Source organism: Choloepus didactylus, chromosome 7 (genome assembly GCF_015220235.1).
Source record: "Choloepus didactylus isolate mChoDid1 chromosome 7, mChoDid1.pri, whole genome shotgun sequence".
In the NCBI taxonomy this organism is placed as follows: Eukaryota; Metazoa; Chordata; class Mammalia; order Pilosa; family Megalonychidae; genus Choloepus; species Choloepus didactylus.
In genome coordinates this window covers 44,219,220-44,240,435 of record NC_051313.1, presented here as the reverse complement: position 1 = coordinate 44,240,435, position 21,216 = coordinate 44,219,220, and the positions used below count along the sequence as shown (strand labels likewise).

General features: G+C 36.2%; 1 protein-coding gene across 1 annotated transcript in view; it reads left to right on the top strand.

Annotated features, from left to right (window-relative positions):
- Positions 1–20,471, top strand: part of QRSL1 (glutaminyl-tRNA amidotransferase subunit QRSL1) — a 36,009-nt gene extending 15,538 nt beyond the window's left edge. The window contains exons 6-11 of the mRNA XM_037843528.1: positions 7–182; positions 271–383; positions 10,203–10,395; positions 10,902–11,019; positions 16,194–16,399; positions 18,681–20,471. Coding sequence (XP_037699456.1) covers positions 7–182; positions 271–383; positions 10,203–10,395; positions 10,902–11,019; positions 16,194–16,399; positions 18,681–18,904 — 1,030 coding nt within the window. The 3' untranslated portion in view covers positions 18,905–20,471. The remainder of the gene's footprint in view (positions 1–6; positions 183–270; positions 384–10,202; positions 10,396–10,901; positions 11,020–16,193; positions 16,400–18,680) is intronic.
- The last annotated feature ends 745 nt before the right edge of the window (positions 20,472–21,216 follow it).

The following is a 21,216-nucleotide window of genomic DNA, read 5'->3' as shown; positions in this document are numbered from 1 at the left end:
TTCCAGGGCATTAGGATCAGATACAGGAGGATCAACCAGAAATCCAGCTGCTCACTGTGGGCTTGTTGGTTTAAAACCAAGCTATGGACTAGTTTCCCGTCATGGTCTCATTCCCTTGGTGAATTCCATGGATGTGCCAGGAATCTTAACCAGATGCGTGGATGATGCGGCAGTTGTCTTGGGTATTTATATGATTCTATATGGTTTCAAAACATCATAATTTCACTGTAAAACAAGAGGTCTGTCAGTCAAAAGTATTTCTCCTTACAGGTGTACTGGCTGGACATGATCCCAAAGACTCTACTACAATACAAGACCCTGTTAAACCATTTATGCTTCCCAGTTTGACAGATGTGAGCAAACTATGTATAGGAATTCCAAAGGTAACTCCTTTTATTAATTACTTTACCGAAATACTATAAAGTCAAATATAAAGCACAGACTTGGGAGGTAGACTGGTTGGGTTTGTATCCTTGCTCTGCAACTTTTATTATCTATGTGACCTTAGACACATTACTTAATCTCTCTAAGCTCAATTTCCCTGTCTGAAAAATGGGGAAAATAACAGTATTGAGCTTAGAGAGTTGTGAGGATTAAATGAGATAATCATGTAAAGCAGGGGTATACAAACTTTATCTTTAAAAGACCAGGTAGTAAACTTTTTAGGCTTTGCAGACCACAAGGTCTTTATCATAACTACTTAACTATTCCATTGTAATGTGAAAGCAGTCATAGACAATATGCAAACAGAAGAGCTTGGCTGTTTTCTAATAAAATTTTATTTATAAAAACAAATATTGGATCACATCTAGCCCATGGGCCATAGTTTGCCAACTCCTAATATAAAGGACTTAACACAAACCCTTACTTTGCATAGTAAGGGCTCAATAAGTGCTATCGCCATTACTACAATTATTATTACTACTATGCTTATTACAGTAGCAATTTGGAAATTCATATTTGAATGTAAATTTGTTAAATTTCTGACCTGTAAAAAATTTAAATTTTCAACCTAGTGATAGATTGATGCCTTAAACCTTTTAGACAGAAATTAATGTGTTATCCTATAGAATAGGATTTCTCAACCTCAGCTCAATTGACACTTTGTGCTGGATAATTTTTGTTGTAGAGGACCGTTATGATGTGTTGTAAGATGTTTAATGGCATCCCTGGCCTCTACCCACTAGATTTCAGTAGAACCTCCACTCCCACCTCCAGCAAATTGTGACAACCAAAAATGTCTCCAAACATTGCCAAATAACCTCTGTTGCAGAGAAAAGGACAAAATTGCCCCCAGTTGAGACCACTACAGTTTCTTCAAAATAATCCATGAAGGTAAAATCTGTGCCTTCTTTTGAGGATTTAAATAGAACACAGACTTTAGAAACAGACTAGTTTGGAATCCCAGATCCTCTGCTTACCTGCTATGTAACATGAGGAAATTTTTTAAACTCCTCTAGCCCAGTATTTTTCATATATAAAATGAGGATGGTAATGCCTACATCATGTGGTCATTAAAATGATTAAATGAGAGGAGGAGGGAAGATGGCGGCATAGAGAGGAGTGGAAACTAAGTAGTCCCCCTGGAACAACTTAAAAAACCCAGAAACAACTAGTAAATAATCCAGAATAACTGCGGGGGGACATATGAGACTGTCCACTCATCATACACCAACCTGAATTGGGAGGAATGTCCAAGATCACAGCGTAAAATCTGTAAGTAAAACCTGCAGATCCAAGTCACGAGACCCCCTTCCCCATAGCCTGAGCTGCAAAGCCTCATGGTGCCAGAGAGAAGCTCTCTCCCAGCAAGCAAATATAGCTCAGCTGAGCTCCAACTGGGTTTTTAAGTAGCGAGTGTGAACTGCTCACTACAGGTACGAATCCCCAAAAAACAGACAGAGGCTTTGGGTGACGACTGACCTTGGAGAGCCAGAGGGTCGCTTAGACTGGGTCTGAAGGGGACTATCTGTTTCTTTTTCCGCTCAGTGGAGAAAGCCCCAGTCATTTCCAGTTCCCAGGGCTGTGACTCAGAGAAGGGTGGGGATAGCACAAGCAGAGAGAGATACCATTGAAATGCTAATGACCTCCGCCCTTTCCATTCAGAACCAGACCCCAGAGCCTAGGGGAACACGGCCATACCTCCTCACACCAGTCAAGAATTATAGGCTAACAGGTGCCACCTGCTGGGCAGAAAAGCACAGTGACCTGAAGCATCACAGGGTGGAGCAATTTTCTAAGACACACCCTCAGGGAAACCAGATACTGAATATTTCTTCCCTCTGGGACCTGAGCCTCTTCTGGTCTGGGGAAGCCTGATGTGGATAACCAAGGAAACCATGCCTAGACAACAGAGGATTAAAATCTACACTAAGAGGAACAAAGTTATGGCCCAGTCAAAGGAACCAACGTACACTTCAACTGAGATACAGGAATTTAAACAACTAATGCTAAATCAATTCAAAAAGTTTAGAGAAGATATTGCAAAAGAGATAGAGGCTGTAAAGAAAACACTGGGCATATATAAGGCAGAAATCAAAAGTTCAAAAAAACAACTAGTAGAATCTATGGAAATGAAAGGCACAACACAAGAGATGAAAGACACAATGGAAACATACAACAGCAGATCTCAAGAGGCAGAAGAAAACACTCAGGAACTGGAGAACAAAACACCTGAAAGCCTACACGCACAGGAGCAGATGGAGAAAAGAATGAAAAAATATGAGCAACGTCTCCAGGAACTTAAGGATGAAACAAAGTTCAATAATGTACGTATCATTGGTGTCCCAGAAGGAGAAGAGAAGGGAAAGGGGGCAGAAGCAATAATAGAGGAAATAATTAATGAAAATTTCCCATCTCTTATGAAAGACATAAAATTACAGATCCAAGAAGCGCAGCGTACTCCAAACAGAAGAGATCTGAATAGGCCTATGCCAAGACACTTAATAATCAGATTATCAAAGGTCAAAGACAAAGAGAGAATCCTGGAAGCAGCAAGAGAAAAGCGATCCATCACATACAAAGGAAGCCTAATTAAGACTATGTGCAGATCTCTCAGCAGAAACCATGAAGGCAAGAAGGAAGTGGTGTGATATATTTGGGATACTGAAAGAGAAAAACCACCAACCAAGAATCCTATATCCAGCAAAGCTGTCCTTCAAATATGAGGGAGAGCTCAAAATATTTTCTGACAAACAGACAATGAGAGACTTTGTGAACAAGATACCTGGTCTACAGGAAATACTAAAGGGAGCACTACAGAATGATAGAAGACAGGAGTGCATGGTTTGGAACACAATTTTGGGAGATGGTGGCACAACAATGTAAGTACACTAAACAAAGATAACCATAAATATGGTTGGGAGAGGAAGGTTGGGAGCATGTGAGACACCAGAAAGGAGGAAAGATAAAGACTGGGACTGTGTAACTTGGTGAAATCTAGAGTGTTCAACAGTTGTGATAAGATGTACAAATATTTTCTTTTATGAGGGAGAATGGGCAAATGTCAACCTTGCAGGGTGTTAGAGGTGGGGAGGCATTGGGGGAGGGATGCAATCAACATAAACTAGAGACTGTACCTAATAGAATCATTGTGTTATGCTTCCTTTGATCTGACAAGGTGATATACCAAGGTAAATGTAGATAAGAGGGAGGGATAGGGGAGACATGTTGAACACTTGACATTGGTGGTGGTGTCTGATTCTTTGCTCTGCTTTGATTTGAGGTGGTTTTTCCTTTTGCTGCTTCTTAGCTGTCATTTTTTTTCCTCTTTCTTTTGCCTCTCTACCTTCTATGACTCTCCCTCCTGCCTTGTGAAGAAATGTAGATGCCCTTATATAGATAGTGGTGAAGGTGGTGAACACATAAATATATGACCATACAGAGAACCATTGATTATTTACTTAGGATGGAATGTATGGTGAGTGAACAAAACCATATTAAAAGAAAAAAAAATGGGTTGATGACAAAACCTTGAGGGCAATATACTGAGTGAAATAAGCCAGACATATACGGACAATTATTGCAGGGTCTCACTGATAGGAACTAATTATAATATGTAAACTCATAGACATGAAATATAACGTACCAGGATATAGGATGAGGCTTAAGAATGGAGCAGTTGCTTAGTATGAGCAGAATGTTCAACTTGGATGAACTTGGATGTTTGGAAATGAATAGACGTGTCGGTAGCAAGATGTGAGAATGACTAACAGTGCCGAATGGTGTGTGAATGAGGTGGAAGGGGGAAACTCAGGGTCATATATGTCACCAGAGGGAAGGTTGGAGATCGAAGATGGGAATGTATAAAACTGAATCCTGTGGTGGGCAGTGTCCATGATTAACTGTGCAAATATTGGAAATCGCTTCCATGAACTGGAAAAAATGTATGACAATATAATTGGAAGTTAATAATAGAGGGGTATATAGGGAGAAAATATATACCTATTGCAGACTGTATACTGCAGTTAGTAGTATTTCAGCATTTTTTCATGGACAGTAGTAAATGTACTAGACCAACACTACGAGTCAACAATTGAGGGGGGGTGGTTGGGGATAGGGGAGGATCCGAGTTTCCTTTTCTTTTTTTCTTTTTTCATCTTTCACTTTATTTCTTGTCTGGAGTAATGAAAAGTTTCTAAAAATTGAACAGAAATTAAGAGTGGTGATGGATGCATAGCTATATAAGGGTACCCAGGGGCAACTGATTGTAATGGTAAAATTATGTCACTTGAATTATTCATTAATGAAAAATATTTTCTTTTATTTCAAAAAAAAAAGTAAATGTACAATGGGGGGAGGAAGGGAATGGGATATTTTGAATGTTCTTTTCTGTTTTAATTTTTATTTTATTTTTTGGAGTAATGAAAATGTTCAAAGATTGTGGTGATGAGTGCACAACTGTATGACGATATGGTGAACAACTGATTGTACACTTGGAATGACTGTATGTTATGTGATCATATCTCAATAAAATTGCATTTAAAAAAATGATTAAATGAGAGAATCTTTGAGAAAATGCAGAAATATTAAACTTCTCCACCTGGGGAATTATATTCTCACAAGCATGGGGGATTACCAATTTAGAAGGCCGAGCCGTTGATCTTGGGGCTTGCTCTTATGAAGCTTGTTACTACAAAGGAGAAGATAAGCCTACCTATAATTGTGCCTGAGAGTCACCCCCAGAGAATCTCTTTATTCCTCAGATATGGCCTTTTTCTCTAAGCCAACTCGGCAGGTAAACTCACTGCTTCCCCCCTCCGTGGGACATGACTCCCAGGAGGGTAAATTTCCCTGGCAATATAGGACATGACTCCTGGGGATGAGGTTATTCTTATGCCTTATATAGATATCCCTTTTTAGGTTTTAGTGTATTGGGATAGCTAGAAGGAAATACTTGAAACTGTTGAACTGCAGCCCGGTAGCCTTGATTCTTGAAAACGATTGTATAACTATGTAGCTTACATGGTGTGACCGTACGATTGTGAAAACCTTGTGACTCACACTCTCTTTATCCAGTGTATGGACAGATAAGTAGAAAAATGGGAGCAAAAATTAAATGAATAACAGCGGGAATAAGGGGAATGGGTGGTTTGGGCATTCCTCTTTACTTGTATTTTTATTCTTGTTTTTATTTAAAACAACTTTTTTTAATTTTATTTTTTTGGAGTAATGAAAATGTTCAATATGATTTTGATGAATGCACAACTATATGATGGTACTGTGAACAATTGATTGTACACTGTGGATGATTGTAGGGTATGTGAATATATCGCAATAAAACTGAATTTTTTTAAAAAATTGCAAACCTTTGAAAAATATCTAGCGGAATACCTGATACATAATAAACATTTAACAAATATACGCTTCTCAGCCACATCTGCAATCCTTAATATTGTTATATCCAGCTCGTATACAGTATATTTACATGAGTATTATTTTGGCATAAAATGGGACTGTTTTAATGTTGCTAAAATAAATTTTTAAAGATCTGAATAAATGGAAGGATATTCCGTGTTCATGGATTAGAATACTAAATATCGTTAAGATGTCAGTGCCACCCGAATCAATTTATAGATTCAATGCAATCCCAATCAAAATTCCAATAACCTTCTTTGCAGACATGGAAAAGCCAATTATCACATTTATATGAAAGGGTAAGTTACCCCAAATAGCTAAAGCCATCTTGAAAAAGAATGAAGTTGGAGTACTCACAGTTTCTGATCTTAAAACTTATTAGGAAGCCGCAGTAATCAAAACAGCATGGTACTGGCACAAGGACAGACATATAGACCAATGGAATTGAATTGAGATTCAAAAATCAGCGCTCACAATTATAGCCAACTGATTTTTTGCGAGGTGGCAAAGACCACTCAATTTGGAAACAATAGTCTCCTCAACAAATGGTGCTGAGAAAACTGGATCTCCATTCTCAAAAAAAAAAAAAAAAAAAGAGGACCCCTACCTCACACCATACACAAAATCAATCCACAATGGATCAAAGACCTTAATATAAGAGCTAGAACTATCAAATTCCTATAAGAAAATGTAGGGAAGCATCTTCAGGACCTTATGTTAAGCAATGATTTCTTAGATTTTACACCCAAAGCAGAAGCCACAAGAGAAAAAGTAGATACATGGGACTTCATCAAAATTAAAAACATGTTTCTCAAAGGACTGTATCATGAATGTAAAATGACAGCCTACTGAATGGGAGAAAATATTTGGAAACCACAGATCCCTTAAATGATTAATATCCAAAATATATAAAGAAAGTCTTCAACTGAACAACAAAAAGACAACCCAATTTAAAAATAGGCAAATGACTTGAACAGAGACCTCTTCAAAGAAGATATACGAATAACCAAAGAAAACATGAAAATATACTCAACATCATTAGCCATCAGGGAAATGCAAATCAAAATTACAATGAGATACCATTTCACACCCATTAGAATGGCTGGTATTAAAAAAAATGGGAAATAACAAGTGTTGGAGAAGATACAGAGAAATAGGAACACTCATTCATTGCTGGTGGCAATGTGAAATGGTGCAGCTTCTGTGGAAGATCATTTGGCAGTTCCTCAGAAAGCTAAGTATAGAACTACCATATGACTAAGCAATCCCACTACTAGGTATATACACCAAAGAATTGAAAGCAGGGACTCAAGCAGATATTTGCATACTGATATTTATAGCAGCATTATTCACAATTGCTAAAAGATGGAAGTAGCCCAAGTGTCCCATCAGCTTATGAATGGATAAACAAAATGTGTATGTACATACAATGGAATATTACTCAGCCATAAAAAGATATGGAGACCTGATACATGTGAAAACATGGATGAACATTGAAGACATGTTGAGTGAAATTAGCCAGACACAAAAGGACAAATACTGTATTATCTCACTGTTTTGAACAATTAGAATAAGCAAACTCATAAAGTCAGAATTTAGAACATAGGTTACCAGGGGAAGGAGTAGTGATAGGGAATAGGAAGTTAAGGCTTAAAATGTACTAGGTTCCTATTTGGAATGATGGAAATGTTTTGGTAATGGATTACCAAAACAGCACTGAAATAAATATCTGAATAGGATTAAAGGGGAAATATTAGATTGTATATTTGGTAACAATAGCTGGATATCCATATCCAAAAGAATGAAAGAGAACCCCTACCTCACACCCTACACAAAATTTAACTCAAAATAGATTAAAGACCTCAGTCTAAGACACAGTACCATAAAACTCCTAGAAGATAATATAGGGAAACATCTTCAAGACCTTGTATTAGGAGGTTACTTTCTAGACCTTACACCCAAAGCACAAGCAACAAAAGAAAAAATAGATAAATGGTAACTCCTCAAACTTAAAAGCTTCTGTACCTCAAAGGAATTTGTCAAAAAGGTGAAAAGGCAGCTAACTCAATGGGAAAAAATATTTGGAAACCATGTATCTGAAAAAAGACTGATATAAAGAAATCCTACATCTCAACGACAGTGGTACAGACAGCCCAATTATAAAATGGGCAAAAGATGTGAAAAGACAGTTCTCTGAAGTGGAAATACAAATGGCCAAAAAATACATGAAAAAATGTTCACCTTCACTAGTGTGCCGGTTTGAGTGTACTTGTGTTCCCCAAATGCCATTATCTTTGTGGTCTTGTGTGGGGCAGACGTTTTGGTGATGGTTGGATTTGCTTGGAATGTGCCTGCCCCACCCAGCTGTGGGTAATGATTCTGATGAGATGTTCCCATGGAGGCATGGCCCCGCCCATTCAGGGTGGGCCTTGATCAGTGGAGCTATATAAATGAGCTGACTCGGGGGGAGGGAACTAACGGAGTGCAGCTGGGAGTGATGTTTTGAAGAGGAGCAAGCTTGCTAGAGAGGAACGTCCTGGGAGAAAGCCGTTTTGAGGCCAGAGCTTTGGAGCAGATGCCAGCTGCCTTCCCAGATAACAGAGGTTTTCCGGATGCCATTGGCCATCCTCCGGTGAAGGTACCTGATTGTTGAGGTGGTACCTTGGACGCTTTGTGGCCTTAAGACTGTAACTTTGTAGTGAGATAAACCCCCATTTTATAAAAGCCTATCCATCTCTGGTGTTTTGCATTCTGCAGCATTAGCAAACTAGAACAACTAGCTATTAGGGAGATGCAAATTAAGACCACAGTGAGATATATCTCGCACCAATTAGATTGGCTGCCATTAAACAAACAGGAAACTACAAATGCTGGAGAGGATGTGGAGAAACTGGAACTCGTATTCATTGTTGGTGGGACTGTGTAATGGGTACAGCCACTTTGGAAGACAGTCTGGCGGTTCCTTAGAAAACTAGACATAGAATTACCCTTCAATCCAGCAATTGGACTTCTCACTATATACCTGGAAGATCTGAAAGCAGTGACACGAACAGATATCTGCACGCCAGTGTTCATAGCAGCAAATCACAATTGCCAAGAGAAGGAAACAACCCAAATGTCCTTCAACAGATGACTGGATAAACAAAATGTAAATGTAATTCCACGCAATGGAATGCTATGCGGCAGTAAGAAGGAACAATGTCGTGAAACATATGACAACATGGATGAACCTTGAAGACATAATGCTGAATAAAATAAGCCAGGTACAAAAAGAGAAATATTGTATGTTGCCACTAATGTGAACACTATGAAAAATGTAAAATAAATGGTTTATATTGTGGAATATAGGGGACCTAGTGATGGATGGCAAACAGTGAAGGGGGGATGATAATCTAATAACAGATAATTTATGGAGGGTAAACTTAACATTCTGGGAATGCTCAGGAATTACTATGGTTTGTTAATTTCTGGGGGATATGGTAGGAACAAGTGCACAGAAATGTAGTTGTTTTAAGTTATTTGTTTTTCTTATTCCTTTGTTGGGTTATAGCCTATTTTTTTGGGGGTCGAGTAGGAACATGTTGGAAGCAATGTAGTTGCTTTAGGTTATCTGTTTTTTCTTATTCCTTTGTTTTGGTTTTGTTTGAAATGTTTTTTTTTATTGTTTGTTTTTTAATTTTTTGATTAAAAATTCAGTCAAACTACACTACAGAAACAGCAAACCACAAATTAAACCATAGACTTTAATTAATAGTATAATTATAAAATGTGCTATCATAAATTGTAGCAAATGTTCCACACCAATATAAAGTGCTGGTGGTGGGGTGGTATATGGGAATGCTGTATTTTATTCATGATTGTTGTGTAAACCTACAACTTCTCTACCAAAAAAAAAAAAAAAAAAGTAAAAAAGTAACCATTAAAAAAATGTTTTATATAGTTTTTTCAAATGCCTATTTCTGAAAGCATTTTTGGCACTGAATATATCATTAGTATTGCATAATAATGGTTAAATCATAAGAGGGAGTATCTTATCTTTCTTTTGACTGTCAGTAAATTATAGTGATTTCAGGACTTAGTACATGACCTGGTCACTAAACTCTGAATCTCTGTTTCCTAATGTGACATTAAGAATGAGGCATGTTATACTAAAAAATTTTATAACACCGTAATGAAATTATCTGAAAAAGCACTCTAAGTTAACTCAAATGGGTTCAATCTTTCTAGCTACCTACCAGCAATTTAATCACATTTTCTAAGTAATGCCAAAGGTTATAATGTACAAAGTTTTATAAAACCATATGTTCAGATGTTCCAATTTCTTCATCTTGACTTTTTCCTATAAGGAATATCTTGTCCCAGAATTATCAACTGAAGTACGGTCTCTTTGGTCCAAAGCTGCTGACCTCTTTGAGTCTGAGGGGGCTAAAGTAATTGAAGTGTCCTTGCCCCACACAACTTATTCAATTGTCTGCTATCATGTATTGTGCACATCGGAAGTGGCATCGAATATGGCAAGATTTGATGGACTAGAATATGGTGAGTTGCCTGGGTTTTTTTGAATTTTTAAGCCAGTTGTCACAAACATTTGAAAAGTTCACTTTTAGTGGCAGGAAAATTCTTATCTGAGATAATGATAATAATTGCAAAAAGTAAATGAATGAATCATTTTACCTTTCTGAGTTTAGCTTGTACTTAACTACTCATCATAATAAGCCATCTATCTACGTTGGTTCACCTTTCTGAACTATGAATGTCTTGACAGTACAGTATCTTATCTTTGTCTTCTCAGTCATCTAATGTATATATAGTATGAGCTCAATAAATGTTTGAACGAATAAATGAGGGAGTGAACAAATTAAGTTTCTTTCTTGGTTATTTTCTTCTTTTCTTTGTTCCAGACTGGTCAGTCTATCACCAGGTTGATGAAGAAAAGGAACCATTCAGGACAATTTCCCTAGATTTTAATATTGGTCATAAATGTGGTTTTTATCCAAAACTTTTGCTTCCTTTTCAAGTAGTATTTATCTCCTTTTTATTTCCAGGTCACAGATGTGACGTTAATGTGTCTACTGAAGCCATGTATGCTGCAACCAGACGAGAAGGGTTCAATGATGTGGTGAGAGGAAGAATTCTCTCAGGAAACTTTTTCTTATTAAAAGAGTAAGATAATTAATTAGTTTAGGAATTTTTCCCACTCTTGAAACCTCAAGAATAAAATAGTACCTTGTCCATCAGGTCTTATAAGTTTAGATATTTGCTAAAGAAGCAAAATGCTATATGACTTAATTTAGAAAGGACCTGTTTATGTCACTTTTGGTTCCTGGTTTTGCAAAAACAAAAAACATTGATGCTCTAGCTAAATGGTTAGTACAAACTAAGTAGGAAGCCTTGAAAGATTTTAGCCTCATTAAATGTCTGGCTATTATTGCCACATTGGTTTATTGCTGTTAGAACCTTAGGCGGGGAGTTATATTGGTGTCTCTTTAAAAATGTAGTCAATTAAGTTAGTTTTCCCTTGCATTATGTGTCTATTTGCTTCAGGAAGGAATTTAAATTAAAATGACTCCTACTTAGGTTGTCTTGAATATAAATTTTTTTTAGGATCTTCTGAATACAAGTGTGTCTAAGGACATGAGAAGTGTGAAAAAAGAGAGTGGTTATTATTATGAGTCTCTTCCTGGAGGTTTTCTCCATGCCCTTAAGAGCAGAAAGCATTTAATTAATGTGTATTCCTTCAGGGCTAATAGTAAGGATTGTTTTTTCCAAAAATACTTTTTGATTAAAATCTTTATTAAAAACATTTTTCCATATTGACCAGATGCTTGAAATGGCTTAGGAGTCGGAAAAGAAAATGAAATATTGCTGAGAAATTTTGGAAGCAAAGAATGGTATTAAACCAATGATATTACATTTGCCAGATATTACTGATTGGAATCATATTGTATATCAGGGCATATGTTGAAAGAATATATGTCATTATAATAGCATAAAAAGAAATCAAGAGAAAAGAGTATGAAAGCATCTTCCATGATCACCGTTTAGGGATATTGAGAAAAAGAAATGGGACTTCCTGCTGGTATCCCTAGCTATTGAGTCAGTTCCAAGTTGAGTCAAGTTTTTTGGCTATTTGGGGAATTTGGGTTTGTTTGTTTTGGGAGGGGTGGAAATGGGTAATAAGAAAACTGGGATTTGGGGTACTTATTTTTTACCTTTAAAAGTCAATTTGTGTGAGAGGAACTGTAAAAAGTCTTAAAACATTTTTATTCATATGATACTTTAGAATTTTTTCATTTTTCTATTACCTTTTGCTGAAAAAACAGAAATTTATCAAATTAGGAACCCAGAGTTTATCTTTACTTATTATTGGCATATTTACTTTTAAAGCACATTTAAATCTTCTCTTGCTATTTGTTTTCTGTTTGTCCCATCTGTATTTTGTTTCTTTTAATCTCTTGTCCTGCTTTCTTTTCTTTTTGCTTTAAATAATATATTTTCTCTTAAAGAGATTTAAGATTAGAAAAAAGGAATGATTGTATTTAGCTATACAGTTACCATTTCTGGCACATTTTACTCCTTTGCGTAGATACAAAATTTCTGTTTTCTTTCTGCCTGAAGAACTTTCTTTACTATTTATTATTGTGTAAGTCTACTGGCATTGAATTCTTTCAGCTTTTGTTTATATGTAAAAGCAATCTTTCGCCTTTAATTTTGAGAGATATTTTTGCTGGATATGAAATTCTAGGTAAATAGTTTTTTTCTTTCAGTACTTTAAAGATGTTGTTCCATTGTCTCCTGCATAGTTTCTGAGAATAGGTGTGTTGTTTTCCTCCCCTTGTTCCTCTGAATATGTATTGTCTTTTTTCTTGCTGATTTTAAGATTTTCTCTGTATCATTAGTTTTCTGGAATTTGATTATGGTGTGCCTTGCTGTGTTTTTGTTTTACTTCTTCTTCTTGGGAGTTCATTGAGTGCTTGGATCTGTGGGTTTGGAGTCCTATTTGAAGAAATTTTGTCCATTATTTCTTCAAATATTTTTTCTGTCCTTTCCCACCCCTCCTTCTGGGACTCTATATACATATGTGTTTATCTGCTTGATGTTGTCCCACAGGTCACTGATCTCCATTCTTCTTTTTTTAATCATTCTTTTTTCTTTCTGTGCTTCCTTTTGGATAGTTTCCATTACTGCATTCAGAATCATTAATCATTGTCATACTGTTGTCCATCCCATCCAGTATTTTATTGTATTTTTTCTCTAGAAGTTCCAAGTGTGTCTTTTTATCTCTTCATTTTCTCATCATTTTATGTTTTCCTCTACCTTCTTGAACATGTGGAACAAATCTATATCAGCTGTTTTAATGTATGTATCTGTTTCTATTGCTTGCTTTTTTTCCTGGTTAGGGGTCATATTCTCTGTTTCTTTGTATGCCTGGACATTGTGAATTTTACCGTGTCATGTGCTAGATTTTTGTTGCATTCCTTTCAACAGTGTTGAACTTTGTTTTGGGATGTAGTTACATTACTTGTAGTCTGTTGGATCCTTTGAGTGCTTGCTGTTTTTTTTTGTTGTTGTTTTTTTTTTTAAGTTCAAATATTTATTTTTAAAAATTAGGCCAAACTGAATATGGGGATTTAATATGGTTTCATAAGCTTTTACAACAATTTTCTGAAGGGAACAATAATGGGGAATGTGTAGGAAAGGCAATATTTCTATGCTACAGGTACCAAACCTGGATTTTCAGAAACAAGTATCATTTTTAGATCATTCAATATATGGATTACTAATATAAGGAAGGAAGGAAGCCATTTTCTTCCCCTCATCTGTTTTTATTACTTATCTTTTCCCTCTTTACTTTTAACTTTGGCAGACTTCTGACAGTACATGCTAAAAACAATAGGACAACTATAGATAATTCAAATAACTGAAGAGATACCAAGTCCACATCTGCATGATTTTAAAGTCGTTCATTACATTTGCATTTACACACTCATTTTCCTGTTATCACAAATATTAGTAAGGAGAGATAACCTAGAAGGGAAAGCAATTCCAACCTGGGATGAAAAAGTGACTACAAATAATTCTCTTGCTGACAACCAAGAGCTTATGATAGCAAGTAGCTCCAACTCTTACATAAGGGTTTTCCAAAAAGAAACAAAATAACAATTCCAGTGCTTGGTTTTTTTTTGTTTTTTTTCAGAATATGACTTTTTTTCTTTTTCTCTCTTTTTTTAAATTCAGTTTTATTGAGATATATTCACATATCATACAGTCATCCGTGGTGTACAATCAGCTGTTCACAGTACCATCATAGAGTTGTGCATTCATCACCCCAATCTATTTTTTGAACATTTTCCTTATACCAGAAAAAGTAAAAAGAAAAATAAAAAGTAAAAGTAGAAAAGAACACCCAAATCATCCCCTCCTCCCACCCTATTTTTCATTTATTTTTTGTCCCCATTTTTCTACTCATCCATCCATACACTGGATAAAGGGAGTGTGTGATCCACAAGGCTTTCACAATCACACTAAGAATATGACTTATTTTTGTAATGCAAAATAGCATAATAAAATAAGATCTCTTCCATACAGAGATTAATGGTCACAGAGAATGCTTGCTTTTAACCTTTTTTCAGGCTGGATCCAAACCAGCCTTTATTCTAGGGCTAATTTAACTCTACTTTTAAGGCATACCTTTGAAGATTCTATGAGATGTCCCATGTATTGTGAGGTTTTTCTAGTCTGGCTGGTGATAAACTGTTTGCGGCCCTGAATGAGTTTTAGAAATTGTTTTGACCTACTGTGTTTTGGTGATTCTTTCCCCAGCCTTGGAAGTTTTCTCTCATACATACACCAATCAGTACTCAGCCAAAGCCATAAGGAACCTCTCTGCAGATCTTTGGAGCTCTCTCTGTGCTGCCTCCTCCTCTCCAGTATTCCACTCTGCAAATTCTAGCTGCCTTTGCCTCCCTGAACTTCAGATCTCTGTCTCTTTAACATACTGAGACTTGCAGGCTCTGTTTTTGTTTCCCTTCTCTGGACCAAGGCTCAGAAATTTCCTCCATGCAGTAGGCTGGGGAAATTGAAGGGTTTACTTCATTTGTTTCCCTTCCTTCAGAACTCCCTCTCCTGAATGCCTGTTTCCTAATGTCTGAAAATGGTGTTTCATGTATTTTGTCCAGTTTTCTAAGTTGTTTAAGGTGGCAGAGTAAATCCTAGTCCTATTACCCTATTATGGATGGAAGCAGAAGCTCTGCTTTGGAACCACTTTTAAAGTGGGAAGAAGTTTAATTTGTTCTTTTAAAAAATTCAGGTTTTTAGAATGTTGTTAATGTGGTATTCCAACCATCAGCTGTTGTTGTCGTTGTGTATGTTATTTGTGATGCTTGTATTATCTCCCAGGTCGATGCCTGCCTTCAACCTTCAAATTAGTAAGGACATCTGATATTTCTGTAGCACTCTTTTAGGATAAAAAAGGTTTCACATTTTTTGTTTCATTGTATTTGGTCCCTAGTAGGGCAGGAGTTGTTATATGCTTTTTACAGTTGAGGAAACTGAGGTTTAGAACAGTTAGTTGCTTTTGCCAGCTTTCCTTTACAGCTTTAAAAGAATCTAAAAATTGTTGTCTTTTTCATTTTGTTTTCATCATTGACTTACAGTTCATTCCTATGTCTTACTTTTTCCTTAGTCTCTTCAGTAAACATCCTTTCTTGGATTTCAGTCTTCCACTCCTGGGCTATGCCTATCTGTAAAATTCAAAATAGCAAACATTGCATACTTTCCCCCATTTCTGTTTCCAGAACCTATTTTCTAGGAGTGTTTCCTAGCGTCTAATTCAGATACCATGTTAGAATTTTGCAAAATCTCAGAGTCCTTATAATAATGATTAGTTATTAATTATGCTATAAATGAAATAAGACATTATAATAGAAAGAGGATTGGAATGAGCCTCTGGAGACCTAAATTTTAGTCTTCCCTCTACCACTGACTGTTTTGTAACCTTCAGAAAGTCATTTAATTGCTATACACTTGATTTTCTTCACCTGGAAAATGAATGTGCTGGTTTAGTGATTTTCCTGGAAATGATAATATTTTGTTGTTGTATGTGTAGAAATGCAGCAAGTAGAAGAAATTCTGATTGATTACTTTCAAGATATATAAACTTTCAGGATAACAGCACAGTTGAATAAAATTCATTGTTATGTGTTGTTAGGAATCTTTGTGATGCCTGCTCATATAAAAGCCAAGAATCCAATGGTTCTTTAAGAAGCCTAATGTATGAGAATTGAATCAAAGACAACAAAAATCTCTTTAAAATATCATCTATTTTTTTCCCACAGAAACTATGAGAAGTATTTCATAAAAGCACAGAAAGTGAGGCGGCTCATTGCCAATGATTTTGTGAATGTTTTTAACTCAGGAGTGGATGTCTTGCTAACTCCTACTACCTTAAGTGAGGCAGTACCATACTTGGAGTTCATGAAAGAAGACAACAGAACCCGAAGTGCCCAGGATGATATTTTTACACAGTCTGCAAATATGGCAGGTGAGGGTCCCTCAAAAATGTTATGGTTCTATCCAAATTTTTAGGCAGGCACCCTAGTCTGCAACTTATAGTCTAATCACACTGTTCTCTAAAAGCAATAGCTTGTCCTTCTGGAATGTTAAGGAATGTTTTCATGTGTATTATAAATATTTATTGTATTCTGAACCAATCTACTTAAAATACTATATATTTTAATTTTTATTTTGAAAATTTTCAAACCTACAGAAAAGTTGAAAAAGTGCTATAACGAATACCCAAATCACCTGGATTCATCTTTGTTAAAATTTTTTGGCTCATATACTTTCTCCCCGTCCCCTCCCCGCCCCCTGTTTCTTTCTCCCTCTCTTCTCCCTCCCTCCCTCCCTCTACGCAGTGGTACTTTGTTTATAGTTGAATCATTTGGAAGAAAATTTCAGACATCATGACTCTTTACCCCTAAATACTTCAGCATAAATCTTCTAAAAATAAGAACCTTCTGTATAACCACAACTAATATTAATTCAATAATAGCATCCAAAATAATCCATATTCAGATTTTCTTAATTGTACCAAAAATGTCTTTATAGTTGTTTTGTCTCTGATCCAGGATCAAGTCAGGTTATGTATTACATTTGTTTATGGTATCTGCTGTCTCTTTTTAAAATCTAGAATAATCCCTCTACTTTTCTTTGTTTTTTTTTTTTTTTTTAGAACCACATCAGACAGTGTTATAATTTGTTGCAGTCATTACACATAATGTATTTTTGCTTCCTGTATTCATTTTTTCCTTCCTGATGTTCAAGATTCTTTCATTTTATTTTTCTTTCTGTATAGAGAACTTCGTTTAGCCTTTCTTTTAGGGTAGGTCTGCTAGCAACAAATTCTTTTAGCTTTCCTGCAACAAAGAATGTCTTGATTTCCCCTTCATTTTTAAAGGATATTTTTGCTGGATATAGGATTCTGATTTGACACTTATTTTCTTTAGCACTTGAAAAATGTTTCACCACTTTCTTCTGGCCTGAATGGTTTCTAATAAGAAATACCCACTTTTTTTTAAATTTTGTTTTTCATGACATTAACTTTTTTGAAGAGTCCAGGCCACTTGTCCTATAGAACGTCCTACTCCCAATCTGGATTTGTCAGATTGTTTCCTCTTGATTGGACTGAAATTGATTTGACAGAAATACTACACACTGTTCACATCAGGAAACAGTTAATGTCAGTTTGTCCCACTTTTGGAAAACTAAGTTGATCACTTGGTTAAAGGAGGTAACTGCCAGATTTTTTCACTGTAAAGGTTCATTCTTCCTTTTATCATTGATATGCAATTTGTGGAGTAATACTTTGAGACCATGTGAATATCCTGTTCCCCAATAATCTAGGGATTACCAAGGAAATGGCAAAATGATGACATTTCTAATTCTATCATTCCTTCTGCATTATTAACTAGCAGTCTTTTCTAAAGAACATTCCTTGTTTGTTTTTCTTTTTTAATTCAATGTATTATAAGCAATTACTTGTCATAATTCTTTTTGATGCTCAAATTGTCCCAAAATTGGCCAATAGGAGCCCCTTCAAGTTGCATGTGCCCTTTAGACCTGTCCCCCATAATCTCTGAAAACTTCTTTGTTTTAGGGCCTGATAAGATGTCCCAGGTATATCTTGTACTTTCCCTGCCCCAACCTGGAATTTAAATTACCCTGAGGTACTATTTCTCACCTAAAAGATTGGTGAAAATTCAAAAGCTCAACAACACACTCTGTTGGCAAGGCTGTAGGAAAAGAAGCACTCATTTTGCAAGTGGGAGTTCAAAATGGTACACCTTCTTTGGAGGAGAATTTGGCAATATCTAATTACATATGTATTTATCCTTTGAAGAAGCGATCCTTCATCTGAGAAACTTCCAAGAGTAAAAAAACAAACAAACAAACAAAAAAAACCCACCACGTACACTGGGTTATTCACTGGGGCATTGTGCAAAATAACTAAATATTGGAAACAACTTAAATGCCCAGCCATGGAACACTGATTGAGTTAGTTATAGTACAACCATGGTAGAGTACTGTACAGCTATAAAGAAAGAAATGAAGAATGTCTTTGTGAACTGATATAGTGTGATTTCCAGGATACATTATTAACTGAACAAAGCCAAGTACAAAAGCATGTACATATTATATTAGATTTTGGTTATTTTGTTTAAATCTTATGCTTTCTTATACCTACTAGCACTGGAAAGTGGAAGAGGCTTCTGTTGCTTAGGAGGAAGAATTAATCAACCAATGAGTTTCTTTCTTTTCCTCAGGACTGCCAGCAGTGAGCGTCCCTGTGGCCCTTTCAAGCCAGGGGTTGCCAGTAGGACTGCAGTTTATTGGACGTGCATTTTGTGACCAACAGCTTCTGACAGTTGCCAAATGGTTTGAAAAACAAGTACTATTTCCTGTTATTCAACTTCAAGAACTAATGGATGATTGTTCAGCAGTCTTTGAAAATGAAAAGTTAGCTTCTGTTTCTCTACTAAAACAGTAGTGATGAAAACATCATGCAAATTAAAATGATTCATTAAAGCTTTTATCCTCTAGGGAAGTCAAGTGATAATGCTAAATTCTTGTAATTAGTTTCATTGTCAACATACCCATTCCTTGGGATCACTTTTTTAAATTCTTGTGATACAAGTTAATTTATTATAAATAATCTGTCAGTCATCATTTATTAAGCCTCCCCTAAGTGCGAAGTACAGACTTTGTACTGTAGCACAATTTGTATGTTCATGAAAAATGATGCATTTTGTAAAATTGTGCATTACAAAGAAAAAGGTTTACGTTAAAAAAAAAAAAGTTCGGGAGTTAACCTCTCAAAACTCGTGCATCTTTGTAACAAGAGCGCTAACAAAAACAATAATTCACACCTCCAGCGATAATCCTGACCCCCAAGGTAGGCCATCAGCTTGTGGTAGAGGCTGCCCCAGGGGATGTTAAAAATGAACAAAAACAATACAATAGAAATGTTAGCTTCTGGGTGCTGAGCAAAGCAGATGGAGGAGGCACTCTGTTCACAGGAGGAAGTACAACCTGCTGGGGACCCAGAGTCACGAACGACTGGGGGTTTGCCTCTCTGGGGAGAAGTCCCAGGTGCAGGCGCGCCTTTTATTTCTTTAAAATTAGAGCTGAAATGACTGAGGGTTTTTTTCTTTTCCTGTTAAAATTTTATTTCTGGTATTCTAGACCTTCCTGCCAAGGAGTCAGAATAAACTTCCGTGTTACCCTGAGTTCATTCTCCTATTTACTGATTGCAAAATGAGCTGATTGACACCATAGAAACATTTGTTGTAATCTAACAGACCATACTGGAAACAGTGGATGTTTTAGTGAGAGAAGTTGGAGATACACAAATAATATACAATCTGAGAAACTTGGAGATAATTTGGTGAGGGTGGCAAAGGAAGGAAGCCCATGGCAGGGTCCTCCTTCTCCCAGATTCTCTATTCTCCCTAGTTTCCTTACCTTCTTAACTTTCTTTGCAAGTGCTCCCTATTTGGGCCCATTGCACCCAAAGAGACATGAACGGGGAGCTGTATTCTATTATCTCATGTTGATTAGGCATTCTGATTTGGCTCTTCTATACTAGTAATCCATAGGAGTAGGAAGCTGAATTATTATTTAGTGAATTCACTTGTTTAATAAGAAAAATCTTTGAAACATGATATATATGAGAGAAAAATAATAAAAGGGGCAGAACCTCTGCAATGATGCATCATAGAATTTGACCTGCTTGTGTTTGCACATTATAAGACAAAACTTATTAGATTTACTTTTCATTAACAGTTTGTCTCCTGCTTAGAATCCTCCCACTCAATGTAATAAACTTTACATAAATCTTGATGTGCCACACTCACCCATATTATAAATTTTGACCCTGAATCCCTGTAAGAGGAAGAGATCCATAAAAGATACCACTGAATGCATTACTTCATAACAAAAGGAAGCCATCTTAGTTGAAGGAGCTAGTATGATGTAAATGGCTAGCAAATAAGCACATTTTTGCCAAAGTCTTTTATTTATGTGTGTACAATTTGAAATTAAATTTGTTCAAGGAACATTTACTCTCTTGTCTCTGTATGTCTTCTTGAGTTGCACTAATGATTTGAATCTGGAAGTAGGGAAGTGAAACAGTTACTGTTCTCACATAATAATACCAACTAACATGAAATGATACCTAATTTGTTTTTTTCTCTCCCATCTTCACCCTAAATCTAATAGATCCCTTTTGGCCAAGTCACTGTCTGGGAATTTAAGTGGCAAATGGTTTTTGTGTCTCAGCTAATTAAACCCTGAAATTGTTAGCAGCAGGGCTGCTAGAACATCACTTCTAAAAGGTGACAAGGGCTCAAATATGACCTCCTTGATAAGCCAGGACAAAACAGTACAAAACTGAAAAAAAAAAAAAAAAAAAAAAGGTAAAGCAAAAGTTAGAATCAGCATTGCCAGAGTGAAAAAAAAATGTGATGAAAGCACAAAACATGGCACCCAGATGCCACCCAGAGCCAAAGGAGCCAGTGGGAAAACCACTATTCCGTGTTGGCTCACACTCGGAGTTACCAAGAAAATCACTTGAAACCAAGGAGGCAAAATGTTGCCTTTGAATGGCTGTTTGATACTAGGTCCTCTGTTACAACACAGGAACTTGGGCCATCTAGAAAAGGGTAGCATGGTACGGGAAAAGAACTTCTGAAGATGACAAAGAGTGATGATTCCCATGAGGAAATAACTGCACCTTCTAATATAAACAAGAAGGCTCTTTAGTATTTTGGAACAGAATCTGAAGGACAGTGAAAAAAAATA